Source organism: Onychostruthus taczanowskii, unplaced genomic scaffold, assembly GCF_017590055.1.
Source record: "Onychostruthus taczanowskii isolate IOZ18803 unplaced genomic scaffold, ASM1759005v1 scaffold98, whole genome shotgun sequence".
In the NCBI taxonomy this organism is placed as follows: domain Eukaryota; kingdom Metazoa; phylum Chordata; class Aves; order Passeriformes; family Passeridae; genus Onychostruthus; species Onychostruthus taczanowskii.
The window spans coordinates 1,136,257-1,160,977 of NW_024507879.1; the positions used below are offsets into that span (position 1 = coordinate 1,136,257).

Here is a 24,721-nt window from a genome sequence, read left to right on the forward strand (position 1 = left end):
AAAAAACCAGAAAAGGAAGACCCAGGGGTGTACCTCAAGTACCACAGTAATTGATGCTTAAATACTGAACCAGAACAGCCAAACTGAAAAGCAGTTGCATTTATTTGCATGACACACTTATCTACAAAGTGAGTGAAGAATAAAACCCAGTACAAAATGCTGAATTTCAGGCTAAAACAAGGGGCCATGTCTAGGTAACAATGGTGCACCATTACAGCTAGCTGTAAATCCTTGACAAGTCATGGAGTTGTACCTTGAGTTACTCTCTGCTAGGCAGTTTCTACACAGACTGTTAGGACTCAATAGGAAAATGACAGTAATAACAATAATCCTAATAATGGTGCACCAAGGGAAAAGAGCTGCTGGCTGCTGCCCCAGCATGAGGCCCAAGGCTCAGAAAAGCAAAGGCACTGAAGTAAAGCACCATTCACCAACTGTGCAGCTCTCTGCTGTGGGACCTTGGAAAGGAGCTGGGCAAATACAGGTGGGACAGGGCTCCCAGAGCTCCTGGAGGCCCATTTCCCTCTTCTTACACCCTTCTGGTATAGCTGGGCTAGCTGCAGGTGGAGAGGGTTTGTGCCCCAGATTAACCCAGCACAGTTCTCAGGAGCAGCAGGGTCAGAGCAGCTCCAGGAGCTGAGCTTCAGCTCTCCACAGCAGTCCTGGGAACAACAGCCCAGAAACCCCAGCCAGGCAAACCCAGAGGCTCTGCCTGTCCTGCCTGGGGCACGGTGGAAGCAGGTACACCACCACAGGTCTTTAAAGGACTGTTCCTTAAGGGACACAACCCCAAGTGCTCTCTGACCACGGCACTGTTATTTTTACTATCACAGTAAGAGAAACTGTTTCCCTGCAAACCCCACTGCCATGTTCCCTGGAGTGACAGCCCAGGCTCCTGCGAGCGGCTCCTGCACCAGGATCACCTGGGACAGAGCCCTGCACAAAGCAAACACCACCAACTACCGATTAAGTTACTTTGAAAGCCACAAAGAAACGCAAATTGAAAGTCCTTAGAAACAAAACACAAACACCTTTCGGTGGGATTTACCTGTCTGGCCATGGGTTAACTCTACAATTTTTACTCGCCACCCTTTATAATGGCAGAGGCCTGCTCCCAAGGCCAAGCCTTGGCTGAGGGGGACCCTCCTTCCCCCAGCAGGTGGGTGCCTACAGGGAGCCCAGGATCCTACAGAAACCCCCGACACTGGGCACCACAGAGCCCACCCCAGAAATGCTGAATGCTGTGGAGAATCGGCCTTAGGCCCCGTGGAGCATCACTACCCCTCCTGCTTCAGACTTTAAAAGTGAGCATTCCCTTCTGGGCACTGACAGAAATCCCCGCAGGGCCCAACTTCTGCATCAACACCTCAGCCTGCAGGGCTATCCCAGCTCCTTCCTCACCTGAAGATATTGCAGGGCTTCCTTAGCCCCTGCTCACTCCCGAGCTGGTACTGGCACCTCCTCAGGACACCCTGCCCGCACACAGCCTCACTGCTCGGGATGCTGCACCCAGGAGCAGCTGCACACACAGAGCCTCTGTGCAGGATCAGGCCACAAAAAATTACAGTGGTTTTACCTCGGAAATTCTTCAAAGACATGGCAGATACAATTTCCACTGGAAGCTGGTGTTCAGCTACTGTCTGCCAAGTCTGCTCCTTCTCCCGGACACGCGGCTGTATTTGCTCAGAAAAGGGAAGGAACCTTGACTTCTGCATTCCACTCCAACTGAAGGCTTTGTGCAACATTCATCCTTTGTTTCCTCGTGTAATGAGGCACATGGAGGGCAGCAGTGAGCACCTGCAGACATTCACTGCACAGGTGAGGATTCAAGACCAGCCTGGAGCATTGGTGAGATAAAGATCCCCACCAGCACTGTACACACCAGCTACACTGAGGTTACTAACTTGGTACTCCCTATGTAGAATGAGATTCTCAAACCTCATTTTCCTAATCTGAAATTGATATGCCTTTGGCAGGAGAAAAATAATACTACCAAGTGCTGTCCTAGGTAATGTAAGGGGGCTCTGATGACAGTCGTGGCACCTGCCACACCTTCTTTTGTAGAGTCAACAGTTCTGTTCAAACCCAGGGGATATGCAGGAACTCAGACTCTTTAGAACAAGGTATTTCAGCACAGTGTGCCTGTAATTCCCAGTGCTTCCCCCCACCCCCAGCTCCTTGTGGTTAGAAGATAACACATCTTTCTCATTCAACACTTCTGCAGAAAGGGCAGGCAAAGGTTTGCAGTTACAAAGTTTTAGCATTCTCACAGAAAGGAAGTCAGTGTGAGAGGTAGTAGCACAGAGAAAAATTATGTGTATAGACACAAACTAGCTCCCTTCCCCAAGAAAATAAAATAAGCTGAGGACTCAGTCACATGGTGAGGGAACTCCAGTGTACAGAAATGATGCCTGGTGGAGCTCCTTCATTGATTAATTGTGCACACAGAGCAGGCAAACAGTCAAGGGCATTTCCTGGGCCTCTAAGGAGCTGTATTAATCTGGTAACAGCAGGTGACAGAAGGTGTTCTACACCTTTCAAGGTCTAGCTAAGGATTTTGAAGACATTGCTTCAATAAAGTCATTGACCAACACAAACAAGAACAGTAGATTGAAGGACCAAAACAGTAGGCTGATAATTAGTGCACCCCAACCACTCTGACCTGGCAAATTAGAAATATTCACTTGGTAAGCAATGGGACCATGACTCTTGTCAGGGGAAACAAATATTTTGTTTTTCCTCTTCTACTTTCTCCCCTTCAAAAACTGAGGAAGGTAATTCCTCATAGTATATACCAGCACATAGTTCTGGCTGCACACAGAAAGTCAACACAGCCACTCTTGAGGGGTTCAACTCTCTACCAGTGCTGAAAACTGTACTATTAAATGAAAGCTTTTATCTACATTTATCTTAACTGCAGAACCTCATCTGCCTTTAAGGAGCTCTCTTTTATAGTGATTTACATTTGATTACATTAAGCTTCATTTATTATCAAGTTTATTCCAGCAGAGAGCAGTGCAATGAATTAAAACCCTCTTCAGAGTAGTTTATAAACATTGTTAAAGGGAATACCAAGGCTCGAAGCTCTGTGCTCAGTAACAACATCATTAATAGCAACTCCCACAAAGTGCCAAAGGGACAAAACATAATGCTCAAGCAGGGCTCACTGCTTTAACAGTTCTACGTGTGTTCTTACCTTTGCCTTGGAAAATGAGGGACAAACATCTGCTGTACCTGTAGTTCAAAAAGCCTGAGTAGCTCTGCCATGCAAATTCCATCTCCATCCCTGTACTAATGTGCCAGGTGCAATAAATCCAGTCCATGGCTGCACTGCTCTGGCAATAGCAAGTCTCCTTCAGCAGTCACGATGACAAGTTTGACATGCAACTGGTCTCCTCCAGTGAGAATTCTGAATCTTTATCAAATGCTAATTTAATTGTCAAATAAAAATACTTTAAAAATTAATTATTGCAAAAAGCTCACAATGAAGCCCAAACTCATTGCCCAGTTGTTTGCATTAGCCTTTCCAACAGTGGTGCCCAAGGTTTCCTGAGTAACTGAAGGTTTCAGAAAAAAGAAAGCTCTAGGCTTTCTTCCCTAACATCACGGCTATTTCAGCTACACATAAAATGGGGGTTTTTTTCCCCCCTTTCTTACATGCTGCACAGCATCAACTATTGTATGCAAAATGATAGTTGATCCAAGTAACAGACTGGGATCTGCTGCCCAGCTCCTCTGGGCACAACTTCAGCAGAGCTGCTTCCCAGGGCTGCCAAGTGAACCAAGGGCAACACAAGCACTGCACAAAGCCCTGAACTGCCTGACACAAGTGCTGCCACAACTATTAATTGTTCTGGTATCACACAGAAGTCTTTGACCTTGTTACACAGACAACTGTTTCAAGTGGGCACTGCCTCCCTGCAGAGAGCGAACCAACACCTGTAAGATAATCAGGAGCATTCAGCACTGTAGGACCCAACTCCATTTCCTGAAGAAGTGAGTAAAAGCAAGGCCAGAGCTGCTGCGAATTCTCAGGTGAACACTGTCCTGAGGAAAGTGGCTCTAGCCCTGCTCTGCCAGGGGGCTCTCAAGGTGGTGTTAAACAAACCATTCCAGCAGCACCACCCTCCTCCCAAACTCATGTCCACTCATGTTCCAACAGAGTACGAAATGTGTCTGCCCCATGCTGGAGAAACTTCTGCAGCAACATGAAGCACCTGCCACAGCAGTTTAGCCAGCAAGAACTGCCCATCAAAAATGAAGGACATCTATGATGCTTACTGCATCCTAAATTGGGCATCAAAAATGGGCAAGTGAGTCACGGCTTGGATTCTGCCTCTGAGCCCTCATCTACAGAATGAGGTTCTTTGTTACCCCTCAGGTTAACACTGACACTGACTAGAAATCCAGTACAGCAAAAACCAGAAAATCTCTCACAGGGAAATGAAACACATACATGTACCACTGGAATTGCATGATATGGACTAAATCACACTTCATGTGCACAGCTGCACATAAAAGCCCTTCTTACTGAGCAAACATCAACTGGGTGCATCAAATGAAACAAGACTCCCCTGGGGAAAACAACCAGCACTTGGACATGCAATAATACATAAGGGAGAAGGCAGAAGATAGTTTTACATTAGCCACTTCATAATTTTTGAATATCTACCTTTGCAATCCTAGTGTTTTGTAATTAAAAATGGTGTTTCAATATTACCTGGTAAAATGACTGCATAACACCTTTTTTTTCCCCTCTTTCTTTTCTCCTTTCCTTTCTTCCATGTACAGTAAGATTAAGCTGCTTTAGTATTTGTTGGTTTCTTGTTTTTGCAAGAGGGAGGATTTTCGAGCCAGGTAACAAATGTTGGAAAAGATGGAATATGGGCTGCACACAAAGAAATTACTAAGAGGTTACACTGTGTGAGAAAGCTGTAAAAAACAGTGTTAAGGAAAAAGACTGATTTTAAATGTACTGATCTTTTTTTTGTACTATATCAATATGTACTGCCAGCAGAGAAACTTGATGTTATACAGTTTATTGCAATGGCTGCATTTCCATGCTGTTTCTAGCTGTACTCTCCAATTTAATGCACTGAAAGTTGCTCTCCACTTGAAGAACTCCGCTTGCTGCAAGCATCCGTACACATCAACCAACAAAGGTTTTCATTCAAGTCTTTTATTATAGCTTGAATTTTTTCACTGCATTTAAAAATCTAAAAAAAATAAATATTTGTTTCACAGCTGCAAGTCACATATGCATTAACACCACAAAATCTGGAATTTAACCAGAGAAGGAAAAGTCAAATCCGAAAGTGTCCAGCTAAGCACAATCGTCTCAGGGCAATTATACTAAAAATAAAATCTTAAGAAAAAGGGAGAGGGGTGTTAAAGGTTATTTCAAATGCATTTATCTGGAAAAAAAGTGAAAATTCTATTAGAAACCATAAACTACGCTTTCAGCATTTAAAAATAAATGTTTAACCTCTTGACAGCAACAGTTGGCTGGTGCACCTTTTTCTTTTAAGCTGTATTCTCGACACATGACTGCAGAGGTTTCAAATCATAAATTAACCTCTTTTATAATTGTGTCCACTTAATTACAGATTCAGTCCTTAAAAATAAAACAGTGTCTTAAGTCAGCTTGTCCATCCACATATTAAAAATGCCATTGGATGCGGTTTTGTATCAGCACTAAGTGACTGCTTCATGGATTGTACATTGTGAAGATGAATGTCTCTTGAACAATCACTTTCATTATTAAGGTTCTTAAAACAAACCAGAAAAATAGATATCTTCAGAAATCAGAGTAATCACTTTTTTTGTTAAAAGCCATAAAATAAGCTCATATTCAATTACAAGCAATAGAAACCATACTGGTATTGGAACAGAACTATTATATCACAAAAATTTATTATTTACAAAATGAAAAGTTACCAAGTGAATGTATCAGGGAAGAAGTTAAATGTTCTTACTAAGTGATTTGAAAAACTGAAGCAAGTCTCTCATGCACTCACACGCCAAATTGTTTGCATAAGGTGAAATGTTAATTCTTGTTAGTGAAACTTGACTCCCATTCACAATACTCTCATTTTTATTGTAAGATGGCAAAATCCACATGGCTCTGTACAGGAAGGTACGTATTAAGACAGCTCCTCAGTTTTGGAAATGATTTTTTTGGCTCCCATGAATATCCATACCACTGAACATTTTTTGCAAATAATCAGTTATATTACCAACTGCATCACTTAATCCACTGAATTTACCACCACAAGAAAGACAAGAAAACTCAATGATCCCACGTTACACAGAACTTTCATTTCTCAAGTTATACTAAACTGAAACCTTCATAGTGGTCTATAGCCTGGATCAACTTAGATTTCAGGGTTTCTTTATCTGTGTATTTTGGAAGATCAAGAAGATTAAAGCAAGTGTGAGCTACCGGCAGGTAATCTTCTCCCCCTCCTGTTGGCTGGATGACCAGTTTCAGACACCTCATTCCAAGAATTGGAATCCGATCGCTGCCTGTCAGGAACACTGTCAAGAAAAAACAAAGGCTTGTAACTGTAACTAGCTGGAGACTAACATTGTCTGTGTCACATATGCTGTTCTAATCGTTGCTGGCCTTTTGTAATCATTCCAGCAACGGCCAGCTCTTCCCAGTGAAGTTCTGTGAAGTCTGGAAAACAGGGAATAGTGACTTCACCCTGTGTCTGCCTTCTACACCTGAGCTCATAACTCAAATACAAGTGACCCATAAAGGAAAGTATTTCATTTTAGCATATGAAACCAAACAGTCCTTAAAATAAAGTTTTTCATGCAACAGAACCTTCTAAATTAAAATAAAATGGCTGTATCTTTACTGAGCATTTCCAAGAATCTTGTAAACACAGAATAAGTTTGTTCAGTAAGTAATTTATCTGAATTGGAAACTAATCTGTGATCTATTCTAAGCAAATCCTCACTCACAGCAAGCTTTGCTTGCTTAATCATCATGTACATTACCACTTACATCAGTACCTTGACAGATTTACAATCTGTTACTACTCCAAATTTCCATCTCTGTGCAGTGAAAAACCTGGAGAATGTGAACTATATGTCAAAGCACAGGAAAAGATATCCTAGTTACCAAATAAATGTTACCAGCAGATTAGGTTGTTGGTGTTTTGGGGGGCTGGTTTGTTTTATTTTTTAATGCTGTTCTGAGCTACTGTGATCTGTAACTACCCATCACCCAGAATGACTCAGAACACCCCCAAGAAAACCACAGACAAGCTCACAATCAATTTTTTCTATCATGCTTTTTTTTTTCCCCCAAGTAGTTAACCACATCATTACAGACAAATACTTACACCTACCCTCTTATAGCAAGAGCCTGAAATCCCAGTGATCCTGTTCATTAGAAACTTCTGTGAAATAATTTCATATACTTACACAAAAACTGTTTTTTCTTCTCCAAAGACAACTCGTGAAAAACCTCCCAGAATATTTTAATTGTAGGATGGTCTGCCCAGTATTCTCCTTTGTATTCTGTATTCTAAAATGAGCAGGAAATGGGGTTATTGCTTGCTCACAGAACAGTTGGGTAAGCTGTCAGTGCAGCAGAATGAATGCAGTTTGTTTACAGGCACACAGCAAGTGACACACTAGTACTACTTTCCTCCTTCCATTTTCTTCAGCTGTTCAGTCTGAATTCAATACAGGGACAGATGCCTGTATGGCAAAGCATTTTCAATCCCAACAGAGACTAAGTCACACTGAGCTCTGACAATTGAGAATATTTACTTTTAATAACTGTGTGCAATCACTTCACTTTCTCACGTCTAATATGAAAGATTGTACAGCTGCCTCAGGGTTCTGTGGATTTTTCTGCCTCTCCTCTAAGTCTGATTTCCTTCAGAAATTACATGGAAAAAGTTAAAGCAGGAAGGTAAATAATATTTTGGGATCTCCTGATGTTTTAAGGTGCCAATAAATAACAGGAATCACGTTAATTAAAACAGAGTTCAAGAGGACACCTGGTTGCTTTTGCACCCTGAAATTAGAATTATACAAAAGCAATAGCTAACTGTGGTTCTTACCTTCTCCAGCTCCTTCCAGTCATAATTTGTGTTCCCAATCACCATTGCCTGCAACTCACTGGGCTGGAAGAGCTGAAGAACTTTACCTCCACATACTTTGTGGAAGCCTTCATGGAATGCACTGTATAAGGAAGCCACAGATCTATTGAAGATGTAATCCACATATGCATCTACAAAATCTTGCCTGTACAAAGAGAAAGAAAGAATTATGTTAAGGAAATAAAGAGGAAGCAGTACATGCCATCCTTCTACCAATAAACCAGTGGCCATTTCTGGACAGAGCAGAGCATAGAAAATGAAGCAACAAGGAGCCTAATATATTGTATTGTCTGCCTTATGTTACAACCACAGTGAATATAAAATGGCACACAAAGGTACTTCCCTACCACACCCCCAAAGGCAGTCTGCAGCAGAAAAGCAGGAACTGTTAAAGTTACATACTTCAGGCACTACAAACATCTCCCTTATTTGTGTGCATTGCAGTGTACTGAACTCACTGGCAACAAGCTGAAAGGCCTGAATGACAGGGAGTCTCCTGAAAGCCACTGATCAAACTCACTGTTCTATTTTTTTTAATTAAAAAGATTACCATATTTGCACTAAAAATGCAAATCAACTTCAAAAGGACATTTGAGTCTTGCACAGTAAAAAGACCAGTGCCAAGGAGCTGGGATACTGAGAAACAGATGGCCTGTTATCTGTGCTTGGTACAAGGAGTTCTCAGATCCTGCTGGAAACATCTCCAGCAGCACTTAAGGGAGATCTAAAACTTCTTGATGTGATACAGCATTTATGATAACTTCTGAAATGAATGCCAGTGAACACTGCTTAGTTTCTGCACTGGCAGTGACCTCACTTGTACATTACAGCTATCCCACCAACACATGTTCACTGTGGAAAGAGAGAATGCATTTCAACACCACCCCCAGTCTTTGAGTAATATCACCAGTAGTTTACAGAATCATATAAACACATTTAGATGATGTGTTTATTGAAGCTGCTGCACTGAAAATGCTGGAGATGTCCACAGTGGTGATCCACACTCCTCCCCTTCAGCACCCCCTGAGGTCTCCCTCTCACCCATGCTGTGTAATTACAGAAGGGCAGGTAACTTGTGTAACACTAACAGTGCAAGGCTGCTCCAGGGAGAAGTCACAGAGATAAATTAATTTATATTATAAAATTAATTGAAGCATCATGGAATATTGAGAGCTTGAGAAAGAGGAATTCTTCATTACTGCAAGACAATGTGTGGTAACAATGCACTTCAACAAGGCATTTCATAGGCACCTTGAAACTTTTCCCATAATTCAACTCCAATTTTACAGTCACTTAGTGACAGAACATCAAACCTACACCAGAGAACTGCAAAGCTACAGTGTTTTCCACGTGCATTCAGTCCTCATGGAGCGTGCTCTTTCCATTCAATTCTCCCTTTACCCTGGGAGAAGTACAAGCAGAGAGAATTCATAAAGATTAAAGAAAAGACTGGAAAATTCTGCAAAAAGAGGACAAAAGCACCACCAGGTATGTTCTGCCTATCCTCCAGGAGCAGAAAGGGAACAAAATGCAAGAAAGACTGTTTTTATAAATAAAAGTTACAGAATCCTTGACCGAGGAAAAAACCCCTCCTGCCACACCTCTTCTGACAACAACACTGGATAAACTTATTTAATGTCATCTACTCTACAAAGGGAAGACTTCACTGAAATCATACTCATGTATGAATGAGGAGTTGTAATAATGGCCCTGAAGTTAAAGTTCTCATCATTACTCACTGAATTTCGATGACGTGTAGCAACCTGCACTGATGCCTCAAGACTTCAGCTTTTATTTTTTCACATCTCTGAACACCACACAGTGTTAGTTAACTCTCTTCACACTTATTTAGACAAAACAATCCCTCTGGGCCTGTGACCCAGACACCCAACAGCCTCAGGCCCCAAAAAGTACAACAACAGTGAACAGGGGGGGGACAGCAAACTGGGGGAATATGACTTCATTACCTGAAGCTGTAATTGGACAATTAACCCCTGATATGCAAACAGATCAAACTGATATCTGTGCCTGTGACCCAGACACCCAACAGCCTCAGGCCCCAAAAAGTACAAACAACAGTGAACAGGGTGGGGGGACAGCAAACTGGGGGAATATGACTTCATTACCTGAAGCTGTAATTGGACAATTAACCCCTGATATGCAAACAGATCAAACTGATATCTGTCTGAAAAACTGGTGACCACTGTCCAGCTTGGGTGTAGCCTCTGGAAGGCTTTTGACTGCCCAGGGTGTATCTACTGATTTTTTAAATTTACCAAATACTGATACCAAATATTTACTTTAATAAATACTCACAAAATTCTCTTAACTTTGTCTAGCCTCTGTCCTAGGCATCAGCAGAACCTCAAACATTTTTAATCTCATAAAATGCTTATGACTGGGGTTGAAAGGGACCACTAAAAATCTAGTCCAACCTCCTGCCATGGGCAGGGACATCTTCAACCAGACCAGGCTGGTCCAAGCCCTGTCCAGCCCAGCCTTGAGCACTCCCAGGGATGGGGCAGCCACAGCTTGTCTGTGTCAATACAGGACAACAGCTATTTCAACAGCACACGTGAGAAGAGCTGGGGAAAACAGCCAAAGCAGTTTTGCCTCCAACAGCAGTGTCAGAGCCCAGTAAACAGAATTTACAGCAGCCCAGTAACACTCCCAAGGCAGCCAGCAACCCTGTAACCCACAGAACTCACCTATTTTGTTTGACTACAGGAATGTCAGCACCTTTAGGAACCAGCTCCTTTATTTCTGTTGTACCAAAATTTTCCACAGTGATCTATTTGAAACAAACAAAAATAGTACAAATCTTATTTATTGCATAAATACTTCTTCCCACCACTTAGTTAACAGCAACATGAATGGCAGACACAGGAGCTAAAACTCATGGGAATCAGCTGCTGATGCTTGCTTTTGTTCAAACACTCCACCAGAGGCAATTAAAATAGATGGTGTGAGCTTGGCAATACATACTTCAAACACTATATAAAACTTACAGTAAAATTAAGACAAAATGCTTCTTCTATGTCATCCTCTGGATAGTCCAGTAGCTGTTGCATTCCCCTGCAAAATAAGTTACAAAATACTTGCACCAGGGGAAAGAAAAATGAATTTATTTTCCTGAAGCGTTCTTTATGCTTTGATAATTCAAATTTAAGAAGTATCTTTCCACTGTTATTTCATTCATTATCTTATTGACTTGCACCTTGTGTAGTGCTGGGAAATTCCAAGCAATCATTTCTTTTTTGGTTATCCCATGGGGTGAAGACAGAACATTCCTGTCTTAAGACTTCAGCTAAGGGGTTCCCAAAGCAGGAGCAGTTGGTACTTAAAAAACACTGACAGGCTCTTCCATTAACACCTTTGATTTCTCCTTGAATCTGAAAACTTTGGCATCCACAACACTGAGGCAATCAAGCACCCTTTTCTGTTCATTTGAGCCTCCTACCTGCTAGTGAGTCCTATTCAAATCCCTAGTCAAAAGCAAATATTTAGCATGTATTTGTTCCTGAAATAAGCAAAAATATTTTCTTGATGGATTCAATTTAGAACTGAAACTATGTTCACACTTAGGCTTATAAAATTAGTGGCTAAAGCTCAAGGGGTTTGAATTTCAAGGGGCTTTTTTCCCCCCTAAAACTCTTGTAGGATCATAAAACAGAAGAGACAATCACTAACACCAAGCACTGAGACACAGGTGTTTAACAACAGTAAGTGTCAAATGTATCAAATGACACAATAGCTGCAATTTACTCTGAGCTGTTTACCCAGTGACTGTGGAAAAGAAATGTTATGTTCTTAGAGGAAAATGCTGATTTCAAAATTAATTCCTACCAACACCCATTTTTCTTTCTTGCTTACCTGCCAACATCTGGCATCAATTCTTTTAAGTCATCCAGGGATGGTTTCTTATTCAATAGCTTTTTGTACAAAGCCAGAGGAAAATGAAGGTCTACAATAGTAAAATTATATATTGCTAGCCCACAGACAACACCAATCAAATGAAACAAGTCACTGTCTTCAAAGGTCTAAGAACAGAAAACAGACAAAACGGTTTAAAATAAAGAAGTTATTTTAACCTTGCAGAGTCCAGGAAGAAGCGTACAGTACAGTACAATCTAGGTGAATTTAATTAATATTTTCTTTAAATATGTATGTATCTGTAAGTACCAAGGAAAACAGGATAAAGTTTAACCAGCTGAGGCTGAAATCCAAGGGAACAGAATCCTTTCTACTTAAAATTAAAAAGGATGAGCTCCAACATCTTCTGTGTTACACAAGGGACCCATATTGCACTAAGGCTCTGGTTTTGTGGGTGACTTCCTATTCCTTATTGATTTAAGATGTCAATTTAAAAAAAAACTTATCTTGGGTAGGAAGAAGGAAGAGTTCACTATTGAACCCTCAGAATTAATTACCAGGGCTTTAAACACACGTGGAAATGTAAATATTCAGGTATTTGGGATCCAGCCATCCCACTCAGTGTTCTCTGAAAGATGACTCAAAAGTCAGGGATCAAACCTTCCAAGAAAGTACAACTCCACGAGCACCTATTACCCCTAAATGCAACTGCACACAGGAAGACCTGTTCAACAGGCCACCTCTAGAATTTGTCTGTGCCACCTTGATTTCCTGATTCTGTCCTTGGAATCAGTTTGTTCTGGCTACTTCTTCCTAAAAAACCTGGTGGGCTGGGGACAATCAGTATGGAGTAAACAAGGAATGGGAGAAGTTTTGATCTAACAATGACCAAGAAAACTCAACTTTTTTTGAGAATACTTGCTTCAGCTCCTATTCTTGAAATCAAACGACCACAAACTACTATGTTGATATATTATTAATATAAATACTTTAAGTTTAAATTAGTGAATACAGACCACAGCCTACCTTATCAGAGAACCAGATCAGCCTGGACTCCTCGTAATACCTGAACATTCCATACTTGGGATCTAGCAACTCCCTCATGATGAGCAAAAAAAATTCTTTGCGAACGCCTCCAGCATCGACAGCTTCCTCCCCTACAAAAATAACCTGAAACACACAACTCAGTGAGCACTGAACTGCACAGAGACTGCAAAGCAAGGTTTGTCCAAAACATCTTCCATCACTCTGAGCAGCATGTCCTGTGATACCTTGAGGGGCTTCTTGTAGTCCACGTTCTTTGTTTTCCTGAGGACCTCCACAGCATCCCCCACTATGTTGTCCCTCCGGACCATCAGTATCAGGCAGGGATTGACAGACTCAAACACTGGCAGGAAGAGAGAAGACAAATTCTGCCTGTGGGCCTGATCGACAGCCATCTGCAGGAAAACAAAGGGAAAAACTCCTGTCAGCATCAACTGTCCAGCAGCCTTGTCTGCACAAGTGCAGATGGGAAGAACTAGTACAAGAGTACTGAATTTGCCCAAGTTTTCTTTGCATTCCTGTTATCTCAGGAAACATTTTTCCTTTACCCATTGCTCTCAGGGAAGTATCAGAACTCAGGTTTTGACATTCCAGTCAAAATACCTTGGATAACAAAAGGAAGCAAAAAGATCCTGCATTTCATCTAACAAAGAGTAAGCTGTTTAATATAAATCTGGCATGAAACCAAACATACATTAAAAACTAATTCACAGCATGAAAAGCAATTTATTTAACTTGCATGATAATTTCTGTATTAAAATTGTTTGAAAAAGAAAATGCTGTTGCAAATGTTATGAATATGAGAGAGAACTCTTGAGCCTTTGTGTGTCTTAATACTATTTAATATTGTTAACAGAAACATTTAACATGAACATTTCCCTGAATCCATGAAATGTTGGTTACTGACTGTGCATATACATTTTTAAAAGCACATGAAACGACATTTATTATTAATTAAGAGCAAGGTAGTATTTTCCTACACAAACCCACTACTTGAGCATGACTTACATCATCTGGTTATTTTCAGACTCAGATCAATGACCCAGGTAATATTCCAAGTCTGTTCATATGGGAGGTGGGGTTGTTTTTTGGTTGTGGGTGGTGCTTGGGGTTTTATGTTTGTTTATTTGGGCTGTTTGGGTTTTTTTTTTTGGGGGGTTTTGTACCTGTACTATGGGTTGATAACACCAAAAAAAGCCATCTCACTACGGAAAGGAAAAGAAGTTCCTTGGAAATGTATGGCAACTACAAAACAGCCTCATTTCAATGTGATCCCAAACCCACTACCCTCTATCATGTGCATACCCCGAGATGAAAACTAATCCTTGATTTTTATGGGGGAGAAATTACACAGAGTTTAAAAAAAAAAACCCACAAAAAGCCAACAACAAAAAATACAAGCAAAAAAAATCAAACAAACAAAAAACCAACCAGTCAAACAACAACAACAAAAAAACAAGAAAAACCCCAAACCAACACCACCAACCAGCCAAACAGAAAAAAAACAAGAGGAACCCCCAAGGTCCCCAATTCAGGGAAAAAATAATGAATCCATACCATTAAAAACTGAGCCTCCTACCTGCATCTGTATGATTGCATCTGTTTGCAAGAGAGTTGTCTTTGCCTGGGCATCAAATACAAATGGGTATGTGCAAATTATAACAGGAATATCTGTTAACTGCAATGAAAAGAACCATGTCATAGCTCAGCTTATTCAAGAGCCACAATCGTGGTTAAAAAAACCTTTATAACAGCAATCACTTAATACGGCTATTTTACTGGAAAGAGAACTCAACCTTGACTTATCAATGCAGAAAAAAAGCATCTTAGGAACATTAAGTAAATTTTTAATTGTTTAGTACTTCAGCCAAAAACAAACAAAAAAAACCACCCCAACAAAACTCAATCAAGTCAAACCAAATCAAGCCAGGCACAAACAACACTCTCACTTAGCACATTTTCACTTCACAACTGTTATTGCAGCTAGTGGGTATAGAAGTAGCCCTTTCTTCCAAGCACTGTTCCAAATTTGCAATACAGACAATTACATATTTTTGCACCGCAAAGATTTTTTTCAGATTACAGCCATGGCTAATTTGAAGCTTTACTCCCAACAGAACACAGCAGACAATCCTAAACATTTCTGATTTCCTTACATTCTTCAAAAGAAATCAGATTGCATCCAATCTTACCTCAGTTAATCCATGGTTGACATCCTATGACAGCATTTGCACAAAGGTAGCAACAATTAAGATGAAAAAGCAGCATTAGTGTCTGCATTAATTACTCATCTCTGACGTAGAATTTAAAAATATTTATTTACTGCTTCCCCCCAAGAGAAGGTTTACTGAGAAATAAACATTAACCATAAACATTCTAATTCATTTATTAAATACAAGCTTGTCTTTCAACACCCTGTTTATCAGTCTTTAAAAACAGGTCTGTTAAAGTATCGTGTTTGCTTGGATGCACAAAATTACACACTTAAAATGCTTACTTCCACACATTAATTAATGACATCTGCTGGTACTGTTGCAAAATAATAAAATATGGGTGGCTAGAGAAAACTTATTCAATTACTTACAATATTCTTTCAAAGCTAAAGTCAAGGAACTGTGGCAAAAACCTATCCAACTCACTAATTCTCTGCACAGTCATTAATTTGCTCCCACTTAGCACTCTTCTGTTTACAGATGCAGGAATTAATTATCTCAGTTGTGGCTGCTAGACTCAAAGTAGAAAATTCCATCAGTTATCTGCCCCTGTAGCTCCTGCTGCACTCATTATCCAGGAGAGCTGCAGCTTTCTCATTGACTGGACCTGCCTAATAGGGCAATTCAGATGATTCTGGATGTTTTCCTACTGTGGATTATTACATTCCTAACTTTTTTGACATAGCAACTCTTCAGTGACAGCATTCTGAATCACTTTTTAACTGACAGATTCAAATACTGAGCAGTGTCAGGCCTAAGAATGACACCCTAGAAGAAAAACACCTTCTTAACAATTCCTCCCTAGCCAGTACCTGACACGAGTCTGTTCAGCACTGCTCATCTGTGAAGGTATTTTTATGAAAATAAGTCCCCAGGCTTAGAGAATCTGTGGATTTCTTTAAAGGGATAAAACAAAGAAAACATGGGAGGAAAACACCCACAAAAACCCAAATAAAATCAACACAACTTACCATTCCCAATACTTGCTGCTGGAACCAGTTGGCATAGTCATTTCTGATATCTATCAAATCTTGTATCTCATGAATGTAAAATCTGTCATACTGTATAACTTGTCCTCTTTCATTTACCTAAGGAAGTGCAATTTATTTTTTATTAGCTTTCAAAGGGATATTTTTCCACGTTTTTCAAGCATTTCATATGTCAGCCACAGACACCCAGCTACCAAAAAAATTCTAGAAAAACAACAGTGCCTACAAGAAAGCAAAAAACAATGTTAAAAGACACAGATACATGGACTATTCAAAATCCCATCAAACAGTGAAGGAAAACAGAATTAACTGCACTACAGTATTGCATAAGAGGGCTGCCACTTTGAAACATGGTATGATCTCAGTGGAACAGTGATAATACACATATTCATGTACACAAGGGAATAAATACCTGTTCCTGTATTCACACAGGTTTAAGAGCTATGATTCCATAACTCTACTCTCAGTTATAGTATGAACACTATTACCTGTGAGCAGAGCAACAATTTCCATTTAAAAACAGTAAGCTTAAAAAAAAGAGATATGTGAGGAAAGTAACTTTATACAGCACCTTGTCTCTACAGTATAATTTTAATCCAGAAGCATCCACATTTTCCTAATACACACTTCTTTTCCCAAGGACTGCTAAGTGGCAAAGCAGCAAGATAAAGATCCTGCCTTAATAACCAGATAATCTAAGCCTATTTTTCACAAGCACCTCCCACATCCCTCTCTAAACCACCAGTTAATCAATTTGTGAAATATCCCAGAGCTGTCACCCCTTTTTCCCCCTCTCACTTTAATCCATACCCTCACAGATGCAAATGACTGGGTAACTGTGTTCCCAAAAAACAGTTAATTCCATCATCATGTCAGACTGGAATCCAGAATCCCCATGATTCATAGGTGCAGATGGAACAACTACAGATATTTCTGTAGATGCAATTCTGATCTTTCACACTGATGGGTAACTTAGCTTCTACCAAGTACCCAGCACAGAGATGCTGACAAAGCCAAGCAGCCCAGGACCTGTTCAGAAATGCCACAAACGTACTCTGTGCAGTATTTCCAGAACTCTGAAGGCTGTGTGTAGGAAATTGGTGAGTATTCTCCTGTCAGAAGGTGGAAGGCCCATCTTGCACAGCTTCAAAAGGTGCACTACGACATCCTTGTAGAGTTCCACTATCTTGAGGAACAAGGGAGGTTCAAGTACAGACCACCAATTTTCTGTCAACACACGGTGAACACATAAATTTAGTACTTGTCACTGCCACACTGTTATGTTATCCTCTTAACATGTTTGGCTAGAAAGCATAAGCATCAGTTACTACAGACTCGAAAAAAAGCTGCAGCACAACAAATGTGCTGTTGTTACACATCCAATCTAAGTCCCCTGAAGTCTGTTCATCCAGACAGTGTCACAACGTAACATTGGATAAGAAAAGATGGCTCAAAACCTGAAATCTTAAGTGAACAGTAGTGAGAGCAATAGAAAATGATGGAAAAGGATCTAGAGCTCAAAAAGTTGTCAGTCTGCTTTTCTTTACTCTCACCAAAAACTACTTGAAAAAACCACAGTGAGATTACAAGGCAAAGCATGACTGAGGAAAATGAAAGTAACCTCTCGAAAAGAAACCAATTAAAAGCAAAATATCCCAAAAACAATTCTTTAAGCTGAATTTCTTTAAGCTGAGTCACAACCAGAAAGTGTAAAGAAGTAGAGTTAAAAAACCAGAACTACTCTCAGCTGCATATTTGAAGACCACATCTTGGCACCAGCAAGAAAAGATCAACTGCCTCAGAAGCTCAGAACAGGTGCTGCAGTCACAACCAAGACAATTTAACATCTGCTCTGCAACACTTCTGTAAATTGCTCAGAGCTTGTTAGCTGTCTGACCACATACTTTTCACTTTAAAGAGCAAAGACACATATCAATTACACTGAACTACACAGTTTAATTCCTCCCAAATGGCATCACTCCAAAAACTACAATACCAGATGAATTCACAGGGATGGCCTGTTAACTCACCCTGAAGCAACAGAATAAGTGTTTTCTTACACCAAGCAATGTTAAGCCTTAACTTTCTCACTGGGGAATTGTAGGGAACTGTAAATACACAGCAGGTGCTGCCAAGGCCAGGTCTTCCCTGATCGAAGTTCTGTACATTTGCATCTGCAGATCCTTAGTTTTAACAGTAAAAATTCAGTTTCTTACCAAGAACTTTCAGAGGAGCTTTTTCTAGGTTCAGAATAGCTGCTCCAAAAGGAATAGCTAACGTTGTGAAATTGTTTTCATCACTCATCAGTGGGCACTCTGGTAGAGTGAGATACAGCCTCAAAGCTTCAACATCTGGTAAGGAGCTGGTCAATTTGGGAATAAGGTTCTTTTCCAAACTAGCTGCCACCTACAGCACATCAGAAAATTCTGTTTATTTTAGTACAATTGAGATTTTAAACAAATGCCCATGTATACAAAAACTAATCTAAAATACAATAATTAAGAGCTTCAGTGAAAACTATTTTACATTTAGAAAATGACAGTAAATATTAAAATAGAATATGCTGATGTGTCACCTAATTGTCACAACAAAACATGGTTTCACACTTTTGCAGTCAATATACTATTGAGTAAATGCACCTATTTACAGGGTTATACCAAGCATAACAGTAGTATTTCTGGAGAGCTGTAACCCAGAAAGATAATCCAAAATGTAAAGAAAATACACAGCACAAACCTGTTGTGATATGTGAGCATGCTCAGGCTGTATGAGTTTGTGAAAGAGTAGTCTAGCAGCATTCATGTCAACCCCTGAGAATCTAGCGCTGGTTTTGTAATGATCATCACTGCTGCAGGAAGGAAAAAAACCCGAAAGATTGAATCCTATGTTCTCAGCAACTCAAGACTTGTACCCCTTGACTTTTAGACTGACTAAGGATTTAAAATATATCAGACTTCCATGTTTTATATCACCTTAGAAACAACCAGAAAAAATCTCCTCTAACCGCAAGAAAATCAACCAAAAAGATTTGGCTGTAAACCAGTCCATGCAATGAACTGCCCTGGAATTAGCAACAACCTGTGGCTGACAAATGTGATGAGCTCTGCTGGCTTACATGGCAGCAGCCAAGACAGGCTGGAGCCATTCTCACTGGGGCAGCTGACAAAACACAGGGCAGGAAAGAAGCAGGAGTTTCAACAGAGGGTATCAGAGCACCACTGAGACAGGAAACCCTGGGAAGGTGTCCCAGCTGACACAAGGGACACCAGGAAGGCAGCCACCACTAATGCTGTCCACAGGAACACTTAAAAACCCACCCACTTACCTCAATGCCAAGAAGCTCCCATTCAGGCACCCAGCAGAGGAGAACGTTCCATCAATTTCACTGAAATTGGTCACATGTAATGTTACGTTTGGTTTTCCTTCTAAAAATTAGCATTTGCAATAAAAATGCCTGTATTTAATCCCTAATGAATTACATTGTGCAAAGGATGGGACTCTTACTCAAATGTGACTAAACAGACTAAACAACACTAGACTAAACTTCCACTCAAGACTCAACACTTAAGACAGCTCAAAGCACAGCAAATCTTGCATTCAATTGCTTTGCATACTCTTTTATTAAAATAGAAGCAATGATCTTTGAGTTGTTCTCATATTCCTTAACATGTATTGCTATTTTTCAATGTGCAATTAGATACTTAATTTCATTTTGTATAGTCATCTAAACCTGACCAGAGATGACACAGTCTCAAGGATCTAGACTACTCAACAAGCACGACAACGAAAGCACAGCAAGAGCTCTGCATGTCATAAAACCAGTAATTACAAACAGCTCTGCTATGTATGCCCAAAGCCCCATTAATGCTCAATCCACAAGCAGAATCACCAAAGACTACTTCTTTTGCTTACATCACTTACTTAGTTATCTCTAGAGGAAGTCTTCCAGATGGGAAACTCAGCAACCTTTGAATAAACGTTTCATTCACAGTCCAGATCTGCTTGAAAAGGTCAGGATACCTAAAATCATCTGGTGGCACCATGTTCTAAATAAATTTTAAAGAAAACATAAAGAATGAGGCACACAAAATTGATTTCCAGACAAATCAGCCAAGGTGGAGCTGTCTTAGCTGACAATTGCCTACCCAGACTATTGCAGTGAAATGCTCTGTGTTTAACAGTTCTGCACTCCCTGTGAAAGCAGAGCAAGCACTAAAACCATCTCTATTAGGTGTTAATTCACACACCTTGCTAAACAGCAACTCCCTACACATTACTTGTCTTCATGATGAACACTAACTGTGCTTTAGATGTGAGCAGCAAGCATCTCCCCTCCAGCCACCAGGAGCCACTTAGCTCCCTGCCAAGCTGGGAGCGCACAGGAAAGGAGCCATTCCATTTTTCAGACAGATGTTCTTCCACCCCACTTCTATCAGGCTCCTCTGAGAATGATCATGCCTCTGTGAACATGCCCTGCATCAGCAGAGGAGCTGCATTTGGAAGTGCTGCTCATATAAAATAAATTCTGCTAAGAGCTGTAATAGTAAAGGGGAGGAGAAACAAGATCATTGTTTTCAGTAGGAGCATTGGTTCAAAAAGAGATGGCAAATAGCACCAAAAACAAGACAAAACTATCAAGAGAAAACATTGCTCCTGAGGGTGCCATCTGACAACATTGAGCTGACTCAGTGTGACAATGACCATCTGCTGGCAAAAATCAGCACTTCTGATCCCATCCCACAGCATCAGGTTGAGGAACACGTTTGCCATTTCCCTTCTATCCAGCCAAAGAAAACAACTCAGGGAAATGAGCAGCCCAAAAACTGACTTGAGACAACGGATTGTGGCTGGGCCCCTTTAACTGGCAGGGACACACAACCCCCAGGGGTACAGTACACACAGAACTTTGGAAGAATTCAACACAAATTACCAAACCAAAGACTACTAAAAGGGATACTTCTGCAGCATCAAAGTTCATCTGCTGCTAATACCTTTTGTACAGAACAAGCCACAATAACTGCATTCATACAGTCTCCAGTTCACCTCAATTAGTCAGTCAGAAACTACTCCAGTAATTATGAAAATTGCACATAAAGTTATTAAGGAAGCTTTAATAGACAAGTTTTGATTTCTATTATAAGCAATTTTCCAGTTTACACCTGCTAAGCAAGTTTCTCTCAAATACAGCAATGGTTTAAACTCTATCAGAATTTAGACAAAGAATCCAACAAGTCAATCCTAGAAAAACTGCTGATTCTGTACAACCAGAACAGGCTGTGAGCACAAAGCCCTGCTACAAGTCTGACCTGTAGTTAGTTTTTCTGCATAAACATGCTTCCCCACTAAAATCCATTTTCCCTTGTGTCCAAACTAGTTTTTATCCTACATACTCAACTATTGATGCTTCATTAATCCCCATGGTCTAATATCTGTTGAGCTGTACTGGAAACAGTCTCATGAATCTTCACCTTGGTTTTATCTCCCAGCTCACCCTCCCATAGCATTTTCTTTCCATCACACTTCCACATTGCCACTTTTACAGTAAAGTCCTTCTAGACTCTTTTACGTACTAGAACTTAAACAGATCAATTCTTGTTGCTTTAAAATGTAAGCTTTAAGACTATGATAAAACTGACATAACAAACGATGTCACCAGCAGTAATTTTTAGCAAAATGCTCCATTTGTTTCCTTACCACTCTGGCTACAGAGCAGAAGACACCAAAGCTGCTGCTGTGGAGGAGGTTTGAGGAGGACTGGACAAGGAGCAAAGAGCTCAAATATTCAATCAATTCTTCCCTTATGACATGAAAAGAAGTGCATTCATCCATCAAGAAAAAAGCTTATGCCAAGAAAGTCTCAAGAGCTTCCTGACAGCTAACACACACTAACTGGATCCAAGTCCTCCAGCTGCTACCATAGCTTAGTGCCTTTTGCTTCCACACTGCTCCAACAAACTTTACAATATAGTCACATGCACCTTCAACATCAAAATCATTTAAAATACATCCAAAAAACTAAAATCCAACTTTCACAAGCTTTGGAACCAAATTACACTTAATTTGTTACCTGTGGATAAAAGTAGTGTGCAAAGCTTTGGTCCCCACCAGAGAAAATTCTCTTTACACAGTAGCACTCCTCACTGTCTGCAATAGGAATAAAAAACAGACCACTGTGAAAACGGGAAATTGAAAATTATTAAGATACTGCAATCAACACTGGGTTACAAAAAGGTTCCCTTGTGGTAGAACCTTGATACAATACACTGATACACTAGCTAAGTGATACAATGGTAAAGATAATCTTTCTCTGAGCTAAGTCCTAGGTCTAGCACTACCAGAGGCCCACACCCACCAGCCACAGGCATGCAATTCCTCCAGCAGGAACAGTGGAATCAAACTGTTTTGGAAAAATGATTACAGCCCATAATCAGTTTAAGTCTCAAGAATTTTAAGCCACTACAAAGGAACAGGTAACCAAGCAGTAAATACACCAGCTGGTGCTTACCTGGGCTCATGGGGCGCTGAGTACTAAAGGGAATCCAGCTTCCTTTCACTGTGAAGGGACTTTTCCTGTTACTGGTGGTCCCTGTACCCAGCTGCCCATTGCCTCCCAGTCCAAAAGAGTAAATTCTTCCAGAAGAAGGGACAAATGCAGTGGTGTGCTGCCTAGGGCAAAGAGAATTCAGTAACACAAACCTAAGTATTAGAACAAGCTTTGTGCAGGCCTGGCCAGGGCTTGTGCTAAGCAGTGTGTGAAAGGTCCTGTCATACCCAACACTCCACTGCTCTCCTGCAATGCCCTGCCACTGGCAATATTCCATTTACACTCCAATAGGCAATCCTCCTTTCTTATGGAAAGGTTCCCAGAATGGAGCTGCCAGTGCTTAGCCCCTGTCTGACCTTTAGAGCATATCAGAAATGCATGTCTAGAGACTGCCTGCACCTCCTTTCCCTTCCCATCCTGCTCAGCTCCAGATGCTCCCTCTCCTATCACAAGCCTGTGAAGAACCAGCTGGGAATTTGTGTCAACTATTTTGTACTTTCCAAACACACTTGTTCTTCAGCAGGAAATGAAGTGACAGCAACAAACTGTTTCACACCTCACACTATTGTTCACATTGCCAGTTTAGAAAATCACAGCCTCTCAAACGTACTAAACTTCCTTTAGCTCTTCTATGAATGCTTTTAGAAACCCCAAAACGTCACTAAATACATTTTGTTAGGGGTCGTTTTGTCTTCCCTGACCACAAAGGGTTAGAAAACCCCCACTTGATATTGCAATAGATACAAAGTTTTATACAAAACAAGTTATGTGTAAGAATCACAGGGTTAGCAAAGAATAGACCTTACCTGCCACAGGTGATTTGTGTGACAACACTTCCCATAAGCTCAAAAACTTTCCTTGGATTTATCTCATGGCTGGTAGAGTTATGACCCAACTGACCATAGCCTCCAGCTCCAAATGTAAAAACCCCACCTTCCTAAACAAATAAATTTTTTACATTAATGTGATCGTATATCTCAGAACAAGAAACTTCACAGAAATAGGGGTTTAATAAATCTTTTCTGGTGATCTTGGCATTGCAGAGAAAGGACAGAAAATATACAGGGCACAACAGGATCCTGAGACACAGAGGAGTCACAAGTTAATTGGAGTTATGACAATGTGGTACAGCTATGAAATATTACCTCACTCGTGTTAAATCAGACTCATCTAATTTCCTTATTATCATACAGCAGTCCTGACATTAACTTAACTCATTTATAGATACTAACCCTCATTTTCCCTCTTTTCCAGTTTTCTTGATGAACTTCACCCATGTACAAACTCCCATTATTAAGAAGTATACTTTGGCTTTGGATACAAATTTTGAAGTGATTAGCAAACAGGAAGCTGTCCTGCTCAGCAGATGATACACAGCATAACTGAAGCAGCCTCATTATTTGAAAGCATAAGAAATAAGAAATTTCAACATTGTTGTAAGGCAAGTAATTTTTAAAATTGTTTTGATTAACCAAGACACTAACCAACACCTTCAATTTTTAAACCAGAAACATTTTCAGAAGTTATACACCTGACCTCACAACAACTCTGAAACTTGCCATTTTCAGATGCTTTGAAATTGTAAATCTGTTTCTTTCAACTCTACTCTGCATTAGCCAGGCCCTCAGCTGGAAACCATCACCAAAACTGCAGCATTCACTGAGAAACCCAATAGCCTCAGGACAGCAAACAGTGCCAGGTTCTTCTGAACCTCAGAAGGACTTGGAGAATGCTCACACATATACACAGTACTGCCTACAAAAGGTGCGTCAGCCCCTGGCTCTGCAGGGGTCAGTGGAGCCATACACATGGGTGGCAATCTCTACTAACATTCACAGTACATTAAGTATCTCAACCCGGCCCATCATCTTTAAAGTAAGTTTGAAGTTAACTTCTATGCATGAAAAAGGAAAATAAACATTTAGAGTGAAAGATTTC

General features: G+C 40.5%; 1 protein-coding gene across 4 annotated transcripts in view; it reads right to left on the bottom strand.

Annotated features, from left to right (window-relative positions):
* Positions 1-5,163: 5,163 nt before the first annotated feature.
* The window catches only part of HERC4 (HECT and RLD domain containing E3 ubiquitin protein ligase 4), a 30,151-nt gene continuing 10,593 nt past the window's right edge, over positions 5,164-24,721 (bottom strand). For 3 of the 4 annotated variants that reach the window (XM_041427216.1, XM_041427215.1, XM_041427214.1), the window contains 19 exons: positions 23,590-23,720; positions 22,745-22,905; positions 22,307-22,383; positions 20,161-20,285; positions 19,565-19,624; positions 18,976-19,087; positions 18,456-18,645; positions 17,294-17,466; positions 16,222-16,338; positions 15,230-15,253; positions 14,617-14,715; positions 13,265-13,432; positions 13,020-13,163; positions 11,994-12,160; positions 11,129-11,195; positions 10,829-10,911; positions 8,082-8,265; positions 7,435-7,537; positions 5,164-6,537 (listed from right to left, as the gene is read on the bottom strand). In XM_041427216.1, coding sequence (XP_041283150.1) covers positions 6,329-6,537; positions 7,435-7,537; positions 8,082-8,265; positions 10,829-10,911; positions 11,129-11,195; positions 11,994-12,160; positions 13,020-13,163; positions 13,265-13,432; positions 14,617-14,715; positions 15,230-15,253; positions 16,222-16,338; positions 17,294-17,466; positions 18,456-18,645; positions 18,976-19,087; positions 19,565-19,624; positions 20,161-20,285; positions 22,307-22,383; positions 22,745-22,905; positions 23,590-23,720 — 2,394 coding nt within the window. In that variant the 3' untranslated portion in view covers positions 5,164-6,328. The remainder of the gene's footprint in view (positions 6,538-7,434; positions 7,538-8,081; positions 8,266-10,828; positions 10,912-11,128; positions 11,196-11,993; positions 12,161-13,019; positions 13,164-13,264; positions 13,433-14,616; positions 14,716-15,229; positions 15,254-16,221; positions 16,339-17,293; positions 17,467-18,455; positions 18,646-18,975; positions 19,088-19,564; positions 19,625-20,160; positions 20,286-22,306; positions 22,384-22,744; positions 22,906-23,589; positions 23,721-24,721) is intronic. The other variant, XM_041427217.1, reaches the window with a different exon arrangement.